Raw genomic sequence first — 16,638 nt, forward strand, 5'->3', positions numbered from 1 at the left:
TCAAGTAATTTTGAAGAAGTGATAAGCATAAATGATAGTTAAGGTATTTTCACAAATGCACTATGTGTGGTATAACAGGAAAATATATGTGACTTGGTGACCAGGTTGCAGGGGCTGCTAATACCACTGTAATCTGTTTCCTATATTCATAGTTGAAAGAAGTACTAGATTTAAGTAAGAGGTTACTGAAAATATGTTTTCCTTTCCAAATTCACGTACCCCCTAAATTTAGACCCCAGGATAAGAACCCCTGACTATATCTTTTTACATTTCATTATCTGATATATCTCAAAGGCCTCTGTCAAATAAAAGAGAAACATAATGTGTATTTGTTTTGCCTCAAATACCATGGATAATGATGGGGGCTCATAGAAAATACTAGTGGGCACACTTCACAGTTTTAATGATTTACTTGCTATTATTCACCCATATGCCCATTGTTCACCAAAATTGCTTAACACTAGTTTTAAAAGAGAAGTATATGTGGATTTTAAGTATAGAATAAACTACACATTAATATGAAAAGGAAATATGTCAAATTGATTGCTTATTGTCCAGATTGACTAATATTGACTATCATTAAATATTTTAATTTGCTTTCGCTAGGAAATCAGTTAGTGATGGTTTAGCCTTCAATTGTCCATATCTCTGAGAGTATCTAGATCAAATGAGACTATTGTTTTATAAGAAACGAAGGTTAGTGTTTTGGGATTAATATTCTACTTTAAAATATCACCTTTTGGTTTCATCTAATGTTAAAATCTAAAATTTTTTGAATATTTAACTGAGTAATTATTTGAAATTATTATGAAGTATTTCCTCTATACTCTATTGGTTAAATATGTCTTTCATAACATAAGAAGTAGCAATATGGACACAGAATTAAAAACTATGTTTAGAGTTTGTGTACTTGACATTTCTAATACAAGCTGAGCATCTCTAATCCAAAATCGAAAATGCTCCAAAATCCAAAACTTTCTGAGAACCAACATGATGCCACAAATGGAATATTCCACAGCTGACCTCATGTGTTGAGTCACAGATAAAATGTGGCCAAAACTTTGTTTCATGCACAAAATTATTAAAATCATTGTATAAAATTATCTTCAGGCTATTTGTATGAGGTACATATGCAACATAAATAAATAACATGTTTCAACTTGAGTCTTGTCCCCAAAATATCTCATTATGTATTTGCAAAGATTACAAAATTGGAGAAAATCAGAAATCTGAAACACTTCTGGTCCCAAGCATTTTGAATAAGGGATACTCAATCTGTAATACAAGTGCTCAAAAAATCATCTAAATATTTGTTCTGTGACAGTCTAAGAGTCTGTAATTTGGGAGTGAAATGCTTAATTGATATTTAATAGACAGAAGCTTCAATAAGGGAACAATAAATGATTTCATCATATAAAACCTTATACTTTTCTTTCATTAAACATTTTAGCTAATCATATCTTAGTGAACTTATTTAAATTTTTTTGGGAAAAATGGCACATATAATCTGAAGAATTATGATGCTTATACATTGCTGTAGAAAAGCTTTTATCACCCCTGCCCTATAATTTGGGGTATATTCTCTCGTTTTGCCTATTATTTTCATCCTCTGAAAATGCCTTAGTTAGAAACAGTGTTTCCTGCAATGGGAAATGACACAATATGAAGTTAACCTGATGACAGTAATTTTCTGTGTAGGTTTTTTTCTTATAGACTTCAATTGATAATATGTAGTATCTTTTACCCTACATTTTTTTGTGTGGTTAAAAAAAATAAATTAAAAAAAGACTTAAAGGTTAGACCTAAAACCATAAAACCCTAGAAGAAAACCTAGGCAATACCATTCAGGACATAGGCATGGGCAAGGACTTCATGTCTAAAACACCAAAAGCAATGGCAACAAAAGCCAAAATTGACAAATGGGATCTAATTAAACTAAAGAGCTTCTGCACAGCAAAAGAAACCACCATCAGAGTGAACAGGCAACCGACAGAATGGGAGAAAATTTTTGCAATCTACTCATCTGACAAAGGGCTAATATCCAGAATCTACAAAGAACTCAAACAAATTTACAAGAAAAAGCAACTCCATCAACAAGTGGGCAAAGGATATGAACAGGCACTTCTCAAAAGAAGACATTTATGCAGCCAACAGACACATGAAAAAATGCTCATCATCACTGGCCATCAGAGAAATGCAAATCAAAACCACAATGAGATACCATCTCACACCAGTTAGAATGGCAATCATTAAAAAGTCAGGAAACAACAGGTGCTGGAGAGGATGTGGAGAAATAGGAACACTTTTACACTGTTGGTGGGACTGTAAACTGGTTCAACCATTGTAGAAGACAGTGTGGTGATTCCTCAGGGATCTAGAACTAGAAATACCATTTGACCCAGCCATCCCATTACTGGGTGTATACCCAAAGGATTATAAATCATGCTGCTGTAAAGACACATGCACATGTATGTTTATTGCGGCACTATTCACAATAGCAAAGACCTGGAACCAACCCACATGTCCAACAATCATAGACTGGATTAAGGAAATGTGGCACATATACACCATGGAATACTATGCAGCCGTAAAAAATGATGAGTTCATGTCGTTTGTAGGGACATGGATGAAGCTGGAAGCCATCATTCTCAGCAAACTATGGCAAGGACAAAAAACCAAACATCGCATGTTCTCACTCATAGGTGGGAAGTGAACAATGAGAACACATGGACACAGGAAGGGCAACATCACACACCAGGGCCTGTTGTGGGGTTTGGGGAGAGGGGAGGGATAGCATTAGGAGATATATCTAATGTAAATGATGAGTTAATGGGTGCAGCACACCAACATGGCACATGTATACATATGTAACAAACCTGCACGTTATGTACATTTACCCTAGAACTTAAAGTATAATAATAAAAATTTCAATGCAAATTGCATATTAAATTATTTTAAGTTTTATTATAATATAAATTGATTTTAATATATTTTTTATATTTTTTGATACATAAATTACATAACTGTATTACTCTCCCAGTAAGAGATGGCTTTCTTACATAAATGGAGACAAGCCATCTAAAGGTTCTGCAATATATAGCATTCTCTGTTGAAACCAAATATACCGCTATCAGAATAAATAAATAGATTCACTTGGATAGGGCACTTATTTTGTGTTTCCCTTTCCTCCTTGAACTCAAGGAACTGATGGTGATGAAAATGGCATTTTGATTTCTTATGTTTGAAAGTTATAGGAGCCTCTCCAAGAACAACAGTATGAACCTTTGTAGATATAATCCCAAATATGTTAATCTATAGCATTATATTTTCAGAGAACATGATGATAGATAAGAAACTTATTTGATTAACATAGCCAAAAAAATGGACTTCATTAGGGTTTGTAAATCATGGTCAATAACACTAACAAAATTACTGTTTTCATGAAAATATTGCCCATCCTATTTGAAGATGACATCCCTGATACTAATTGCTATCTATGTGCGTGCTGTAGCTGAAAAGACCTGTGTACAATCAATAGTTCTGTCTAGTGTCTGCAGCAAGATACCTTTACAGCTAAGAACCATAAAGCCTTTTCTCAAGTTGTAAGTAAGTCTGTTTTTACATTAAAAAATGACAGACCATGCTCAGACTAAGTCCATCTAAACTCAGAAGTGATTATCTCCACTGCAAACTAAAAGTGTTCTTTCTTAGAATATTGCTTCTCTGCTGTTGATTTTAACATTTCATATCAGAGCAAGGGGAATCTGTGACTATTAAACTGGCCCAAACTACCTTTTGATTATTTGTGTACTGTGTTAAAATAATACAAGCCCAGTCACATTGACTAGTATCTCCATCCTAATGATTTTCAAATTAAGGAATGGCTTCAAATTAGGAAAGCTCTTTGTTCACCTAGGTTTGGAATAGCATGATGTATGCTAATTGCTAACTTTGTCTGCATTATTTTTTAAAGATCAAATGGGCACAGTGGTAATTTTCATTAATCTCATACAGAGCAGCTAATTAAAATTTCCATTATTACCCATCCATTATCTAGTTGTTTCCTTTGTTCAGTATCAGAACAGGATGTTAATAAGCCATTCTTTTATTACAGCCCTATTAAGTATTATGAGAATTAATGTATTGCACTATTTTGTTTTTAGGTGATTTTTAAAATATTATCTTGCACCATACTGATTATACTGAAGGTACTTTGACACCTTGACATTTTGTAATAGAGATTTCAGAATTAAATACTTGTTGCTTTAACGTTTTATTCAATATTGAGCAAAAGTAGCATATAGTAGAGACAGGAGCTATCCAAGGACCAGAATATTTGTTTTAGTCTCATACTCTTACTGATTATGTGAACTTAGGCAATTACTTGGATTCCTCATTTTTGTAATGAGGATATTAGAAGAACTGATCTTTAAGGGCCAGTCCAGCCTTAGCTTGCTATCATATTTTCATAATTTTCAAATATGAACTTATGTTAAAATCTCAAAGTCCTTCTAAGCTTGGTAAAAAGCATCTGTTCTATAAAGTTATATATTCTCTGTCATGCTCTAGTAGATTGTTTGCTTCCATTCCTTATAACCAGAGAGGATCCTAAATTTTATAATTTAAGCTTGTTTCTAAGACTTGGGTGGAGAGTGAGCCACAAAGTGATGGGCTAGCTCACTTGTCCACAAGGAGTACCTCGGCCATGACCATATGTCCCAATTAGACTAATCCTGTAGGGAATCAATTAGAAAAAGGGAACCAACATTTTCTCAGTAGATTATTCTGTGTCCATGAGATGCCCAATATAAAATACCTCTGAGCTGTCCTCAGCATGCCATACAGTGTCTCAGTTTACCTGTTCTATATTCAGCATCTCTGAATATATTATAACTGAAAGTCTCAGAACTATAATATTCTGAAGCAAAACTAAGCTTAGAATCTTCAGCATGTTGAAACTCATCACTCATCTACCCTTTTGTTTATTCTCTATCCATCCATCCACCCAGCCATCCATCCATTCATTCATTCAGGAAATATGTATTGAATGCTTGCTTAAGCACTGTCTTAAGATCTGAGGATATAGTGGTGAACAAGGCAGGCAAGAATCCTGTCATAAGAGCTTATGTTTTAGCGCAGAAGACAGTAAACAACTAAATTACAAAAATAAATTTTCATAGAGGTAATACTGTAAATGATATTTAAAATGGTGTTGCGATGATAACTAGAATGTGGGGTGGGGAGAAGACTATGGAGCTGAGATTAAAATGATGGGAGCCAGCAATGGAGAGGTTGGGATAAGAGTCTTCAAGGCAGAGAAAACTGCAAAATACAAAGGTCACGCAACAGGGTTAAATTCCATATACAATCCTCTAGGGGAAGATTAGTGGTGCCTTTTTATATATTAATTTAAAAATAACTTTGAGGATTATATGAAAGTGGTATGTGACTACAGACTTGAAAATTTTAATTCCTTTTACTAGTAGTTTTCAGACTGGCACATGTAGTAAACAGATCCCTTGTTACTGATGAACTTTGTGTTCTTGTAGAAAGTGAGTTGGCCGAGCAAAAATAAAACTATAATTTTGAATTTGCAAAATTATGCTTTAAATATTTACTTGCTATTATTCCTTGTGAAATAATAGATGGATAAGGAAGTTACAGGAATATGGACATGATCTCTCAGTGATGGTTTTACTTACTGTGCCATTTAGGTGGTGATGATTCGTCCAGTGTACTTTTTTATTTGTGGAGGAGACGGAGTCTTGCTCTGTGGCTCAGGCTGGAGTGCTGTGGCGGGATCTCAGCTCACTGCAACCTCCACCTCCCGGGTTCAAGCTATTCTCGTGTCTTAGCCTCCCGAGTTGCTGGGATTACAGGCTTGTGCCTCCATGCCAGCTAATTTTTGTATTTTTAGTAGAGATGGAGTTTCACCACATTGGCCAGGCTGATTTCAAACCCCTGACCTCAAGTGTTCCACCCGCCTCAGCCTCCCAAAGTGCTGGGATTCCAGGCATGAGCCACTGTCCCCGGCCCATCCAGTGTATTTTTAACATCTACTGTGTCTCATAACGAAGCAAGAAATACCAAGTCAGTGGCCATTATACAAAATATGGGAGCTCAAAGTATGAAATCGTATTGCTTGTTCTGCAGTTATTATGGAGAAGTTCAATAATAACACACTTTTATTGAGGCTCACTAATTTCATGACCTGTGTTAGTTATGTGGCATAGATGGAGTTCCCAATGTAGAAGTGAGACAGACACAAATAATGACCTCTACCACAATATTTTAAGTGCTATAATAATTATAATATTGCCACAGCGCTAAGAGAATAGAGTTCCCCTATATGTTATAAGCCTTTATCAGACTTAAAAAATTTAGCATCTAATGGGATTTTTGAAATTCAGAAATTAAGAATGATTAACACTTTCTACATTGAGGAGGCATTCTCAATAAAAAACCAAATAGTGTTAAATCATAGGGAACTCATTTCTCATTATTAACATTTTTTTTAAATGTCATATCCTCTAATGATAATACCTCTACCCAATGGGGAAAAATTCCTTTCCTTATGATCTCCTTATAATATTATATTTCCTATGATATTATATCCTTATGATGTTATTTTATAGTAAATATCCTTAGATGCTTAGCAGAAACTGAGTGTAATTTTTATGAACCTGTAAAATGGGACTCAAGCTTGGAGTCTTAATTCAGGGATATACATTTACAGTATAGGAAAGGGGCAATTATGATTAGGTACGTCTAGAGTGTGAAACTATCAGTTGTTAGTATAGTGAATGTGTTGACAATGTTTTCCTCCCAGCCTTTTCCCTGAACTACTTATATAGTTATAGCAAGATGATGAAGTTAAGGAGCTGTGATGAGATGAGTTCTAGAAATAACTCCATCTATATTGAAAATTAAGTTAAAAACTAGTCACTATCAGATAAATGTATTTAATGACTTTTTAAGATTAATCTACAACCTGAGAGTACCAGAAAGGAATAATTGGGAACTGGTGAATGCTTTCAACTGATTTGATTAATTAACGTGCTAATTGGAGACTATATTGTTTTACATTTTAATAACTGTTTTCACTTATTTTTTTTAGAAAGGCTGATACTCTGATATCTTTCAATAGATTTGGGTTATGTATAATGGTATATATTAAATTTTATTTGCTGGATTTTGTGGAATTGAATATACATATCTTAACTAGGAAAATTAATAAGATGATTTTTGAATGCTTATCCTCTGGGTTAAGGAGGACCAACTAATATTAATTCTAATGCCTGAATTGTAAATTTAAGCACCCCTGTCAATGACACTTTATGTAATTCAAGTTCATATTCTATTCAGGTCATGAGCACCAGCACTGTAATTTTTTTTTTAAATGAGGTTGAGGAAAATGTTGAGATATATACAACACAATTTTACCATATCAATTCTGTGATCAAGAATTTTTAAGTGTGTAGCACTCTGCACACATTTTTATATAACAAAATAAATATTCTATGCATTATCTTACTTAAAATTTTTTTTGAAACATTGTCTAAAATGGTCTCTTTGTTTATTTTATAGGGTGGGCTGAAAAACAGCAAACATGAATGCACCCTGTCTTCACAAGAATACGTTCATGAATTACGATCGGGTATATCAGATGAGAAACTTCTTAATTGCCTAGAATCCCTCAGGGTTTCTTTAACCAGCAATCCGGTCAGGTAAGTCGTTCTTATCATTTCGGTATGATTCATACAATTTGTAGCGCATATAATTGTTTGGGAATATAATACGTTTTGTTATTTAAACCTCAAGATTTCCTGACTAAAAATCTGATGTTAATAAAACAGCAGCATCTGATTGTGAAGTTGTAAACTTTTAAAAATATATTTAGTTAGTTGGATCTCTAGTAATGTACAATTTTAAGAATACAAATGTTAACATAGAGCCAGAAGTTAAATATCCACAATTACATGGAAATCTATTTGTGGGCTCAGATAATTATTATATATTTATTTATAAAGCAAATTAAGTATATTTGCTCCATGATTTTATTCTTTTTTTTTTTTTGTGAGACGGAGTCTTGCTCTGTTGCCCAGGCTGGAGTGCAGTGGCACGATCTTGGCTCACTGCAACCTCTGCCTCCCAGGTTCAAGCAATTCTTCTACCTCAGCCTCCTGAGTAGCTGGGACTACAGGCGCGCACCATCATGCCTGGCTGATGTTTGTATTTTTAGTAGGGAAGGGGTTTCACCATATTGGCCAGGCTGGTCTCGAACTCTTGATCTCGTGATCCACCTGCCTTGGTCTTCTAAAGTGCTGGGATTACAGGCGTGAGCCACCGCGCCCGGCCGATTTTATTCTTTTAAAACTTGAAAGGTATATATAACTTTATGTTCTTCTGTAAGTTTTAGGTATACTCTTCACCTATTTCTGTAATTTTGAGATAGCAAAAAGTGAATTATTTTAACCAGTAAAAGAAGTGAGAGCATTAATAAACTTCTCAAAACTCTACTAATTTAGGCTATTAACTAACTACAAAGGATTGTTAGGAGGTTACTTGCCAATGGTGGATTCCAGTAACTGTGGTTCCTTTATTAAGCCTTTAAATCAATAACACCCAAAATAAAATGTTTTATAAAGAAAAATAAAATTTCAATAAAATATCAAAACATTCTTGGCCAGGCGTGGGGTCTCACACCTATAATCCCTGCACTTCAGGGGGCTGAGGCAAGTGGATCGCTTGAGTCCAGGAGTTCGAGACCAGCCTGGCCAACATGGTGAAACCCCGTCTCTACCAAAAATACAAAAAAGTCAGCCAGATGTGGTGGTGTGCACCTGTTGTCCCAGGTATTCACGAGGCTGAGGTGGGAGGATCACCTCAGCCTGGGAGGTGGAGGTTGCAGTGAGCCCATATCCCGCCACTGCACTCCAACCTGGGAGACAGAGCGAGACCCTGTCTCCAAAAAAAAAAAAAAAAAAAAAAAAAGGGATCTATTTATGTAACTACTAGAATCTTAAATTCAGAATTTACTCCATAAGAGTATATAAAAAACTTACTGTGATTTTATCCATGTTTTTCCTAATATATAATAGGTCTAAGTCTTGTACTTTTCTGTCCTGTCCACAGAGCCTTGAAAATAATTTAGAGCTCAGTCATTCAGTTTGGATTTATGTATAAATTGAAATATATTAATTACTTATTTATAGTGCACTTGGCAAAATGCCCAGAAAATTACAATTTTAAAACAACAAAAAATTTTTTAAAAGCCAGTGTTAAGATGTGACTTATCTTAGAGTATGATAATCGTTGAAAGACGATTGTCTTGCCATTTCTTCCAAAATGCTCCTAGGTTTTTTTTTTGTTGTTTTTTGTTTTTTTTTGAGACGGAGTTTTGTTCTTGTCACCCAGGCTGGAGTGCAGTGGTGCTGTCTCGGTTCACTGCAACCTCTGCCTCCTGGGTTCAAGCGATTCTCCTGCCTCAGCCTCCCGAGTAGCTGGGATTACAAGCATGCACCACCACGCCTGGCTAATTTTAGTATTTTTAGTAGAGACGGGGTTTCACCACGTTGGCAGGGTAGTCTCAAACTCCTGACCTCAAGTAATCAACCTGCCTCAGCCTCCCAAAGTTCTGGGATTATAGGCGTGAGCCACTGCGCCCGGCCTGATGCTCCTAGTTTTAATGGTTTGAATGAACAGGGGACGTGAGTTCTTGAGAACAGTAACTACGGTGGTGCATTTTCCCCCCTGCACGTAATGTACAGCACTCTACCGTTTTGCCAAGCACTTTGTGCTCCTAAAATTTCTGTTGCATTGTTGTTTGAATGAATGAATAAATGAGTCTTTTAAAAGTAATTAATTGTAGAAGTTGCAGCATTAAGAAATAAAGAGGGGGGCTAGTAAAAATGCATTTTTATAGAGATGTTGGGAAAGGCTTGCTTGAAATTACACGTGGGACTTTTACTAGACAGGCGCTTTGACCAGCTAAGCAACAGGGCTCCCCTCGTGTGGGACTTTTAGAATGTAGCAACCACTGACACACAGGGAAGGATTATGCGATCAGGTGAGAAGGTGGCCGACCCTGACTGGCTGGAAGCAGATGCATTCTGGTAGTTGATTGGTCCACAGGTAGCGTGACGCTTGTCACGTCCTCAGCCTCCCAGCATTCAATCGTAGCCTTTCGGACAGCTCGAAGCCTTCTGTGGAGAGCTCGAAGCCTTCTGTGGAGAACTCAAAGCCGTCCGTGGAGCCCCAGACGAGCCAAAGCCCACCTTCTCCTCAGCCTGAGCTGTCTTGAAGATGAGTAAGAGTGAGTTTGGGAGCTATGGCAGCATTTCTGCTGCTGATGGAGCGAGTGGAGGCAGTGGAGGCAGTGACCAACTGTGTGAGAGAGATGCAACTCCTGCTATTAAGACCCAAAGACCTAAGATCCGAATTCAGGACGTTGTACCGTGTAATGTGAACCAGCTTCTCAGCTCTACTGTGTTTGACACTGTGTTCAAGGTTAGGGGAATTATAGTTTCCCAGGTCTCCATCGTGGGGGTAATCAGAGGGGCAGAGAAGGCTTCAAATCACATTTGTTACAAAATTGATGATATGACCGCGAAACCAATCGAGGCCCGACAGTGGTTTGGTAGAGAGAAAGTCAAGCAGGTGACTCCATTGTCAGTCGGAGTATATGTCAAAGTGTTTGGTATCCTCAAATGTCCCACGGGAACAAAGAGCCTTGAGGTATTGAAAATTCATGTCCTAAAGGACATGAACGAGTTCACCGTGCATATTCTGGAAACGGTCAATGCACACATGATGCTGGATAAAGCCCGTTGTGATACCACTGTAGAAAGTGTGCCTGTGTCTCCATCAGAAGTGAATGATGCTGGGGATAACGATGAGAGTCACCGCAGTTTCATCCAGGACGAAGTGCTGCGTTTGATTCATGAGTGTCCTCATCAGGAAGGGAAGAGCATCCATGAGCTCCGGGCTCAGCTCTGCGACCTTAGCGTCAAGGCCATCAAGGAAGCCATTGATTATCTGACCGTTGAGGGCCACATCTATCCCACTGTGGATCGGGAGCATTTTAAGTCTGCTGATTGAGGCAGGGAAAACATCCTCTCATTTTTTGAAGACCCTTGCATCCAGCTGTGAGTAATTTTGACCTGTTGACTTTTTAGGAAGTAGGACTAAAAAAAAAAAAATCTCAAGTGGCATTCTTTGTCAACTTGCTGCTTTTCTAACTGCTTTGAACTTTTCGGATTTTCTATATTTGAAGCTCAGAGAGAGATGATGATGGATAAATTGACAACTCTGTAGGATTTACTAGCAAGCTAATGGAAACATGATGATTTTCGGGGAAGAAAAACTACGGAAAATGTAGAAATTTATTATTTAATTGTGTTGGAGCTTCTTTTTCCAAAAGAAAAACTATTTGCAGTCAGGGAGCCAGCGAAAAGACAACAACAACAAGAAAAGTCTTGCTTGTTTTTATGTTAGACTTATTTTCCATGTTTGGATTCAGCTTATTATAATGATATTGTTATCTCTTGCTCAATATAGTATTTAGTATTTGATTAATTCAAATGAGCTGAAGATATTAATTTGTGAATTCTAATGCTCAGTTCAAACATTTATGTGTGATTTGCTCTTATTACTATGAATTTATGTTTTCTTAAAATAAGATTATACTATGTTTAAATAAACCATTTTTGCCAGGTTATCTTTGAAATTTTTTAAAATGTGGTGAAGTTCAATGATTATTTCATATATGATGTGGTATTTGGATGAAATTACAATTTATTGTAGTTGTATGGTAAATGGATGCCAGAGTTTCTGTAAGTTTGATGTGCTGGTGTATTATTTATTTTACTAAATGCTCTGTTTTATGTATAAAAAGGTAATTTTTAGGACGTTAGGGAAACAACTCATAGGAATATGAAACTTACTGAGTTTAACACAAATTTATTCAAATGTTTTATTAAAGTAGTTTTACAAAATCTTAACTTTCCTGTGTGATTTGTTTTTTCTAAGTACTTTTGAAAAAGCCTTTTTGTTTTATATCCTTGGGGATTAATAGTTTCAATTATCCAGAATTTTTTCTTTTCTGTATATAAAATACCCAGAACATATGCTATAGCCTAGTTCTAACAATACATTTTAGTGTAGATTATATAAATTATGTGAGACTTTTAAATAATTGACCATTAATGAAAGCCCTCAGTTACCTATACACTAAAGATGGTGTCTTTCAAGATGCTAATTTTTTTACATTAGAGGAAATAAAAAATATATACTTTTTAATGAATATGTTATATTTTATATATGTATATTCATATATAATATACAAATAGACGAACATTATTTGTCAAATTGAATCATGAAAACTGCAAAAAAAAAAAAACTCTTAAATGGAACATTGCCAGTACTCCATACTTTCAGGAAAACTTTCAGAAAATGGCCTGTGTCAGTGGCCATTAGAAAAACCACCAATTCTTGCTTAAGCTTTGTGATGCATATTTTTCTTCCCCTTGAAAGTAAAGAAATTGTAAATGGCACTCTTGAAAAGCACAAATGAATAACATACTATAAACCTGTTACTTAAATTATCAGACATTTTGAAAATTCTGGTCTTCATAAACCTAAAATATTCGGAACCACTTTTTGTTGAAAAAGGTTACCTGTCCTCGGGAAAATCATACTGGGGGAGAGGCAACAAGGGGCATATATACTTGGAATTGTGGAGCTGAAAGAGTCTAGCAGATACAATATTCTTTTGTGACATTAAAATCTGATATTTATGAGTATAATTATAGGTCACTCCCATAATTGCTTGAGCTGATTCAGCTGGCCAGTGGATGCGTAGCCACTTGTTTTTCCTATACTAGGAGCATGCCTCCAGAAGGAGGGGGAAAAAAACTCTTTTTTTTTTTGTTTGGGAGGCCAAACTGCTTTTGTCCCTGAAAACTGATACACTGAGATATGTACACCTGAATTTAAGGCAGAAGACCAACCTCTCTCCCATCCTGTGAGGGGAAATGTCCTCTATCTGTGTTCGTTGGGGTTTTTTTTAGGCTTTTAAAATTACTCCTCCCAACGCTTATTCTTCTGAATGGAATCATGTGCTTTAGTGGATTCTGCTGCAGGTAAGAGATAGCGGTGGAAAAATAGTAAGTAGGTCTAGATATAATGTCAGTGGAAATAAAACATTTTTAGGCAGAAAATCACTGGATTGTTTTATACATGTATATTTAGTCCATGTTAAAGGTAGCAGATTTTTAAAGTTCATTTTGAACACCCACCTGGCATGCATACTTTTTCAATTTTGTTTAGACTGGGAATGACTTGGCTAATATCCCCTTTCTCCAAGGTCCTGCCCTGATAGTTAGCCACACCTTTTGAGGATAAGATACAAATCCTGGGGACATACTATTGACTATTTTGGGCAGGGACATTTAAGCCTGAGGAACCTGAAAATCATAATTGATGATTATAATCCACCCAAGGTTTTTTCCTATGGCTCACAGGCTTATGAAATGTATGTATTTATATTGAGGTTGATTCTAAATTAACTATGAATAAATATATTTGAAAGTGTTTTCAAGGCCAATATAATAATCTTACTATGGTCATAATTATTAGTGATCATTTTGTTACTTTTACCTACTAAATTTAGTAATATTTGGAGTAGAAGCTGAAAAACATAAGTTCTTATATTTTTTCAATTTCTGTTTACTTTTTATAACAGCAATTTAAAAAAGGTAACTAGCAAGAATTATATTTGTTCCTGAAACCTTTGAGTTCCTACTATATGCATTTAAGTGTTAACTTTAATTTTGATAAGCTTAAATTTTATTGACTTCTGAAATGCTTATTAAAGATAGTAATAGTTAGCATTTTAACATTTATTTAGTATTTATTATCTCCCAAGTACTGTTCTAAGAGTGGGAGTTGTGTGTATGTGTTGTGCGTGTGTGTATGTGTGTGTGTGTATGTGTATGTATGATCCCTGTGATGCGTAGATTTATGTTTTCAGCTCAGACCTCTCTGTTTCTCTCTCTTTTTTTTTTTTTTTGAGACAAAGTCTTGCTCTTGTTGCCCAGGCTGGAGTGCAATGTCACAATCTCGGCTCACTGCAACCTCTGCCTCCCAGGTTCAAGTGATTCTCCTGCCTCAGCCTCCTGACTAGCTGGGATTACAGGTGCCCACCACCATGCCTGGCTAATTTTTATATTTTTAGTAGAGACGGGGTTTCGCCATGTTGGCCAGGCTGGTCTCAAACTCCTGACCTCGTGATCCGCCTGCCTCGGCCTCCCAGAGTGCTGGGATTACAAGTGTGAGCCACCCACCTGGCCAGACCTCTCTTTTGAAATTGAGACTCCATCTCCAAATGTCTTATTGGATGACGTATAGGCATTTTTAATACATTAAAAAATGAAAAATTATGTGTGATATGTGTTTTATATATATATACACACAGATATATATATCTATATATATACACACAGATATATATATCTATATATTACCATGTATATACAGATATATATATATATATATCTGTGTATATATTAGTATGTGTATGGCATTTACTACCCCTGTGCAATGTTTTAAGACCTTTAAATGTACATATACAATCAGGATAACAGTATTGTTCGTATTTTGTAGATGAACTTGAGGCTCAGAGAGGTTAAGTAATTTGCGCCATATTAAAGTTGCATGCCCAGCAAGTGTCAGTGTTAAGATTTAAACCCAGGCTTTGTATCTCTAGAGCCTAGGCCTTTAACAACTGGTTTGTACAGTGTCACAATAAGGGAAGTCTATTAAAATAGTATTCTTTCACTGTTGTTAGTATTCTTTCACTGTCATCACATACTGAATATTTTGACTTTCTTTCATTAATATTTGTCTGATTTAAATGAAAAAGAAACTATGAAAACTTTCAGCAAATGTACAGAAGATAATATAAAAACACCTTTGTACTCATCTATCAGCTTAAGAGACAAAACGTTGTTTTTTGCTGTTGTAGAGAACTTAGTTGAATAACTTGGGAGTTTTTTTATGATATCGCAATACCATTTGGGCCTATATTTTCATTGATTTAAAAGATCGACTGAAATTCTACATTTTCTCTAAATCTATGCATGTAGTTTTTGCAATATATTATCTTAAGAATATATATCAGTGTATTGAAAAGCCTATTTTTTTTTCTGATCACATAGCTGTGTGTAAATTGGGACTTCTTTGCCCTATCCATTGTGGATGATACTTCTAGTAATTCTAACACCATCTCTATGATATTTATTCCAATTTGCCATCATGTGATAAATTACGAAAACAATTTTTTAACATTAAGAGTTAATTTCCTTTGGTAATACCTTAAATTGGAGAAGTTCAATAAATAGCAGTTAATATTATGTGGTTTGTTTTTACATATCACATGGATAATCCTACAAAGGAATAACAAAACTAAATTCCCCTTGTCCATATGCGGCTTATATATATGGAGCTTACATTCCAGTACAGGAATTCAGACAATTTTTTTAAAGGTGTACATCAAATATCAGGTTGTAATATGAGCTGAGGAGGAGATGTTGCTATTTTATATTAGATGATCAGTGAAAGCCTCCCTGACTTTAATGACATCTGCACAGAGGTCTAAAGGAAATATGGCAGTGACCTATGTTCACTGGAGGAGTAATGTTGTTAGAAACGGAAAACAGCAACAGCAAATACCAAAGATGGGAGCATGCTTGGCATGTTCTAGGAATGTCAAGGAGGCTAGCATGCTGGAAGCAGATAATGTAGAGCCTTATTGACCATTCAAAGGACTTTGGCTTTTACTTTGAGTGAGCTGGGACACTGTTAGAGAGTTTTGAGGAGTGGAATGGCATGAGATGACCTACATTTTTAAAGGATAGCCCTGGGTGGAAGCAGGGAGAACATGTTGTACATTACTCAGGCAGAAGGTGCCACTGGCCGAAGAGGTTTCTAGCTGGTGAAGTGACACCCCAGGATCCTGTGACAATATGATAAATCATTCTAGTTCTTGATCACTCCTCTGTGGTGACCTTGGTCCAGTCAATGGACCTCTTTGGTCCTCAGTTTCTTCATATGTAAATGGGATTGGAGCCTTCCAGCTCTAAGCCTCTGTGTTCTATATTTTCTTTTGCTTAGTTTTAATCCTCTTACCTTTGCTATTGGAACTAGATTAGTGTTTAGGTATTATTTTGAAGAGTGAGAAGAATGTTCCTCTATAAGGCTAGAGGATTTCCTAATGTTTCATTATTTGTTGTATTTATAAATGTATTTAACCACCCCCAGACAGATATTTATAATTTCCTTTAAATACGGATGAAAGCAGTTCCTAAAACTCTGTTGCATAACTGTTTTTGAAACCTGGTGTTCATTAGAACCCACACCGTTGTCCTCTCGTGGGTAATTCTCCTCCCTACCACAGTTTTAATTGGTTTCTTTTTGTTCAGCCCCTCGTAAAATTTAAAAATATATATAAATAAGTGTACACACACACACATACGTATACATACTAACAGTTTTACCAAACATCCTCAAAGCAGTCATTTTGGAATATTAAGTGGGGTCATGAATTTCAAATTCACATGGTATTTAATCACTCAGGTG

The 16,638-nt window shown here is 35.7% G+C and overlaps 2 protein-coding genes across 7 annotated transcripts in view; both read left to right on the forward strand.

Moving 5' to 3' along the window:
- DIAPH2 (diaphanous related formin 2) overlaps positions 1–16,638 on the forward strand; it is a 914,723-nt gene that overhangs the window by 188,566 nt on the left and 709,519 nt on the right. For all 6 annotated transcript variants that reach the window (XM_063703105.1, XM_063703103.1, XM_063703104.1 and 3 more), the window contains one exon: positions 7,588–7,727. In XM_063703105.1, coding sequence (XP_063559175.1) covers positions 7,588–7,727 — 140 coding nt within the window. The remainder of the gene's footprint in view (positions 1–7,587; positions 7,728–16,638) is intronic.
- On the forward strand, positions 9,491–11,996 carry RPA4 (replication protein A4). The gene has a single exon (XM_004064485.4). The coding sequence runs from the start codon at positions 10,306–10,308 to the stop codon at positions 11,098–11,100; it is 795 nt and encodes a 264-aa protein (XP_004064533.2). The 5' UTR covers positions 9,491–10,305; the 3' UTR covers positions 11,101–11,996.

This window comes from Gorilla gorilla, chromosome X (assembly GCF_029281585.2).
Source record: "Gorilla gorilla gorilla isolate KB3781 chromosome X, NHGRI_mGorGor1-v2.1_pri, whole genome shotgun sequence".
NCBI lineage: Eukaryota > Metazoa > Chordata > Mammalia > Primates > Hominidae > Gorilla > Gorilla gorilla.